The sequence below is a fragment of the Tachysurus fulvidraco genome, chromosome 8 (genome assembly GCF_022655615.1).
Source record: "Tachysurus fulvidraco isolate hzauxx_2018 chromosome 8, HZAU_PFXX_2.0, whole genome shotgun sequence".
Classification (NCBI taxonomy): Eukaryota; Metazoa; Chordata; class Actinopteri; order Siluriformes; family Bagridae; genus Tachysurus; species Tachysurus fulvidraco.
In genome coordinates this window covers 5,028,433-5,034,432 of record NC_062525.1, presented here as the reverse complement: position 1 = coordinate 5,034,432, position 6,000 = coordinate 5,028,433, and the positions used below count along the sequence as shown (strand labels likewise).

General features: G+C 37.9%; 1 protein-coding gene across 5 annotated transcripts in view; it reads left to right on the top strand.

Annotated features, from left to right (window-relative positions):
* The window catches only part of LOC113649544 (ecto-ADP-ribosyltransferase 5-like), a 48,599-nt gene that overhangs the window by 10,287 nt on the left and 32,312 nt on the right, over window positions 1-6,000 (top strand). For 2 of the 5 annotated variants that reach the window (XM_047817317.1, XM_047817320.1), the window contains exon 2: window positions 1,802-1,889. In XM_047817317.1, the coding sequence (XP_047673273.1) occupies window positions 1,809-1,889 (81 nt within the window). In that variant the 5' untranslated portion in view covers window positions 1,802-1,808. Of the gene's footprint in view, window positions 1-1,048; window positions 1,101-1,801; window positions 1,890-1,977; window positions 3,994-6,000 lie in introns of those variants that run through there. The other 3 variants (XM_047817316.1, XM_047817315.1, XM_047817318.1) reach the window with 3 other exon arrangements.

Sequence of the window (6,000 nt, the reverse complement as noted above, 5' to 3'; positions counted from 1 at the left end):
CACGTCACTATACAATTGGCAAGTGGTTTCACACATACACACACACTTAGACTGCACGTGTTAGACTGCTGGCCTGCGATCAGTTGGCACTCTGTCCAGGGTGTATCCTGCCTTGATGCCCAAAGACGCCTGATATAGGCACAGGCTCCCTGTGACTTGAGAAGTGCGGATAAGCGGTAGAAAATGAATGAATGAATGAATAAATGTTAGACTGTGCACTCTAACATGTTTTCTTATTGAGTTTCTTTCACACTTTTGAATTTCTGTCAAACATTTTTGCAGATGTGGCATTGAACATACTGTAGAAATTATACAGTATCAATGCTGTACTTTTCTATGCATTAATCTGGGATAGTCTATGTATTTTTACTAGTCAGTTCCTTCAGGATTTCACAGAATTTTTTTTTTATGTTATGGCCAAAAAATTTAAAAAGTGTGCCTTTTTAAATGGAAAACTACTGAATTGAAGAAATTATCCTTCTTCTTCTGTTGACACACCATTGACATCTCTTGTGTCTGTTGACACACACACACACACACACACACACACACACACACACACACACACACACACACACACACACACACACACACACACACACACACACACAATGTTCTCCTCTAGTTTCTTACAGAACTACATGTACACATGTTCATCATATCCTACACCATGACCCTGCCAGGGCCTCCATTATTATAGCAGTAGATACCTTAGAAATAGGGGTTATGGCTGTGCTTTGGGAGGAAGATGGACCCTGTGGTATTTTTTCTCCTGCAAGGTGACCCCAAGAAGAGCAAAACTACAACGTCTGTGATTGGAAAATTTTGCCAGTCAAACCTGAGTTAAATGTATTTGCATTTATTCGTATTATTTGCCTTAATCCAATTTCAATAATTCAGGTTTGTAAATCATCACTATTGTCTTTCTGTCTTTCTTTAAAAAATGCACACCTTGTCTTTTGAGGAGAAAACAACTCCATTTATGGTAATTACAAAGGGAAGTAGTTGAGTATAAATAGCGATGATTTGAAGGTCTGACACACTGTTGGTTTGAGCACCTCCTCATTATATATTTAAGAAGCCTTGAGCACATCAGATCTGTGAGTATTATGATCATCCAGAAAATGTTATATTATTTCCTTCACAATTTGTTTAGATATAATTATATTATCTGATCTTCAAGCATACTGTACATTTATACTGTATTATTTATGATATTATGAGAACATTATTCACTATGCTACTGGAATAATTCAAGCTAGAAATCAAACCATGAGAGGTTGTTTCTGAAGTTTTCAATATTTTTCATGTTGATATGATGCATTGTGTTATCAGAAAGAAAGGCAGAAATCTTTTTCTCTTCAGGCAGTTGAGTTGCGTGTGCAATGAGGCATTGTTCATACCAAACTTTCACACAATGGTTTTCACAACTCCGATGCAAATACAAACCTAAGCACTATTCAGACTGTAGTGGAGATTTTGCAAGAGGTTTGGAGTTTATGTAAAGAACAGAGACATGCCTCCTTTTTTTTCAGTTTGTGTGAGAAAGATGTACAAAAAATGCACTAGGACTCGAGAGAAGCTCAGTGCCATCTGTAAGGTAATTGACTTGACTGGAACAAGTGAAAAAGTCTAGTCACTAACCTAATAAGAATTTAGCTGAATGTGATGTCCTGAACTCCAGAGCTTCAAGACATCAATAATCTCCTCAATGACACATTCAGTTGATGTCTCATTCATTTGTAGAATAGTCATTTGTATACAATTTGTATATATTCTCTATATATGCTTTTTATTTTAGATTAACAATGAGGCAAGCTGTTTTCATCCTCACCACCACTGCCATCATCATCGTCATCATCAACACTGGAGCAGTTTTGTCCAACCGGGTTGGTTTCTCTTTCAAGTTTTGCACTGAGTAGACATTTTCTTATCAGTAATTTTCTTATAATGTTTTTCCCTCCTCTAATTTTATAGAAAAAAAACTCTGCTTATAAACTGGACATGGCACCGGATTCTGTTGATGACCAATTTATAGGCTGCGCTGAAGAAACTCACAAACTGATAATAGACAAGGTCCTTAAAGAAGATTTAATTAAAAGTAAAGAATTCAACAAATCTTGGAATAAATACTCAAACATTACTGACAATTTTACAAGAATAATAAAGGTCTACACCGATCCACTGGGAGATCTTTATTCAAAATTCAATGCTGCTGTCAGTTCAGGAAAAAAACATTACCCCAAAACATTCAACTACACAGCCTTTCATTTCTTGCTAACACGTGCCATACAAATTTATAAAGTGCTGAGTTGTGTTGACGTTTTCCGTAGAACCAATGTTGATTTTAACATACCAAAGATTAATGATGTAATGCGATTTGGCAGGTTTGCATCGACTTCAGTAAAAGATGACATGCACAAAAAATTTGGCAGTAAATCCTGTTTTAAGATTAACACGTGCTTTGGTGCAAACATATCCAACATTTCTAAGATACCTGATGAAGAAGAAGTGCTAGTCCCACCTTATGAAATATTTATTATCAAAAACATTGAAAAAAAACAGATGAACTGCGAAGTCCTTTACACTCTAAAGAGTGTGGGAAATTTTAGCTGTATGGACTGCGAGCTGCTTAACCCCCCCCACCACCACCACCACATTACCCCCACATAGAAACATGGGGTAATGTGTTGATGACAAATGGTTAAGGTTTTTATAGCACAACCACTAACATGACTGGATAATTTAAGGCCATGATGTAATGTGTTCTAAGCATGTATTAATATCAATGATATACATTATTTGTTATTACATTAGAAAATTGCTCAATAATAATGACAGCACTGTAATTTTAACCATTTTGTCTGAGCTTTTGTTTTAATGGAATCTAGCAGCGCTTTGTAGTATGGTACCAACTTACTGTCTGAATGCTTTTCAAATTAAAATACTGGACCATATGGTGTGTCTTAAAAAAATTGTCATTTTTTAATATTTATTTATTTATTTTATGCCACATTTCGTTCCACTGAGAAAACAAAAGTTCAAACTACTCTGTACATAACTATGAGTTAAGCAATGAAAAGGTTCTGACTCCTGTATGGTGGGGTCACTATTCTGGACCATGTAAAGAAAAGCACTCAGAAAACACAGAAAGCTGATGTTTAGCAAGGAAATGTGGGGTTTAGAGAAAAACACAATGTCTTTGTGTATTTGTCTCATACAATAATCCCTAGGATCAGTGAACTGACTTTTAATTAATAATTAGTCTATAAACTCAGACACAATTTTGTGTTAGTTTCATTGATTAAAAAGAAAAATGCTTTAGGGAATTTTTTTTTATTGATGCTTCTAAGCTATTTGTAACACAGTGATAATTATTTAGATGACAATCATTTGGTTTCCTCCTGATCCCCCATTTGAATTATATTAATTCCAAATTTCAAAATGTAGTTGACATTAATTGACCAATTTGCAAGTAGCACAGCATAAGCAATGCACATGGCACCATCACACATTGATTTTTTTTTATTTGAATGTTTTTTTTTTGAATGTTTCAATGTTTTTTCATTGATTAATTCTATCTATATCTCGATCTATCATGATATCTATCTACGATACCTCAAAAAGATACCACGTGTATGCAAGAAAAAAAATCTATTTAAAATGATGCATAATGTAAGTTGTTATTTGATTATATGGATGGATAGATAAGTTGACAAGTGATCTGTGTATCTGCTCAGTTAGGAAACATGAATCCGGTGACTTTAAGACCCAGGGGTCGAACTCAGAGTGAAGATTCCCTATAGGTATATTCCCCAAATGATGCACACAGCCCACTGTAGACAAGGAAAGATGATAGTACATGTGCAAAAGGGCTCATATTCACTTAACAGTGGCACAAAAGGAGAATTCAAAAGCTTTTCTCAAATCTACTAATTAATATCATGAAAGAGAGACAAATATTGGGTACATGCAGGAGAATTATGTGTGAAAAGTCCTGTTTAAGAAGATGTAATGGTTGTAGATGTTTGTTAATTGATTAATGGATGAATGGATGAGTTCCATGTTAATGGACTAAGTAAATAAAAAGAATAACAGAGAATGTAGATAAAGATCAAAGTGTATTGTGTTGACCTGGACAGACACTGTGTTATTATTCATTTCATGCATATTTTGATGTCAGCAATGTTAACACACACACACACACACACACACACACACACACACACACACACACACACACACACACACACACACACACACACACACACAAAACGCTGTGTTATCATTCCTTTCATGATGTTTTGATGTCAGCAAGGTTGATTAAAGCAGTCTGTTGTCTTTTCCCCTTCTGTTAGACACACACTTAGTTTCGGTTTGACTCTGGCTCTGGTCCAATCCCAAGCAGGAACGTGTTGACGTCATCAGGGGCGTTCCTACAGAGGGATAAAACTAGTTCCTACAGGGGGGTAAAACTAGTTCCTACATGGGGTTATACTAGTTTTTTTATTAAAGAACAATGTCAATGTTTATTTGGAGCTGATAGTGAGACTGCAAAATGTATACTAAATATTTTGGCTTGTACATTTACAGCATTTGGCAAACGCCATTATCCAGAGTGACGTACATAAGTGCATAAGTACATAAGTGCTTAAATCTCTAACATTGGATACATTAGTGCTGGCTCACTTAAGATACCATGAGTTTAAAACATTGTTCAGAGTTACAATGAAAAAATGTCAAAGGTTTTTTTTTTTAATAAATGCAAAAGATAGGGAAAGAAGTGCTAGTTGAAGTGTTTCCTGAATAAGTAGGTCTTCAACCGCCCCTTGAAAATAGCCAGTGACTCAGCTGTCTGAACCTCTAGGGGAAGTTCATTCCACCACCTTAGTGCCAGAACAGAGAAGAGTCTTATAATATACCCGCCTCTTACCCTGAGAGATGCTGGAACCAGTCGAGCAGTGCTGGTAGATCGGAGGGTGCGGGGTGCATTGCGAGCAGTGATAAGGGCTTTGAGGTAAGAGGGAGCTGGTCCATTTTTGGCTTTGTAGGCCAGCATCAGTGTTTTGAATCTGATGCGTGCAGCTACCGGACGCCAGTGGAGGGATCTCAGCAGCGGGCCGTATGCAAGAACTTTGGCAGGTTGAACACAAGCTGAGCCGCTGCATTTTGGATCATTTGCAGAGGACGGATTGCGTTCATAGGTAGACCTGCCAGCAGTGCATTGCAGTAATCCAGTCTTGAAATGACAAGAGACTGAACAAGTACTTGAGCAGCCTGTGTGGACAAAAATGGCCGAATCCTTCTAATGTTATAGAGAAGAAACCGACATGAGCGAGTCACATTAGCAACATAAGAGGAAAAGGACAGTTGCTTGTCCATGGTTACCCCAAGGTTGCAAGCTGTGGCTGAAGGGGAGATCAGGTCGTTGTGCAAGGATATAGCAAGATCATGACCTGGGGATGAATCACTTGGGATGAACAGCAGTTCAGTTTTGCTAGGATTGAGCTTTAACTGATGAGCAGTCATCCATGATGATATTTCTGCCAGACATGCTGAGATCCGATCAGAAGCTGCTGTATCTGAGGGTGGGAAAGAGAAGATACTGTAAGTTGTGTATCGTCAGCATAGCAGTGGTAAGGGAATCCATGTGAGGAAATAACTTCACCAAGAGAGTGAGTATACAGGGAGAAAAAAAGAGGACCAAGTACTGAGCCCTGTGGGACTGTGGAGAGTCTGCGTGGAGCAGATGTCACTCCCCTCCATGTTACCTGATTTGAGCGTCCTTCCAGGTAGGAAGCGAACAATTCCCAAGCTGATCCGCAAATCCCAAGAACCTTGAGGGTGGACAAGAGTGTCTTGTGGTTGACCGTATCAAACGCTGCTGAAAGGTCAAGGAGGATAAGGACAGATGACAGTTTGGCTGATCTAGCAGCATGTAGTTTCTCAGAGACATCATAAAGGGCTGTCTCTGTGGAATGAGCCACTTTAAAGGCAGAC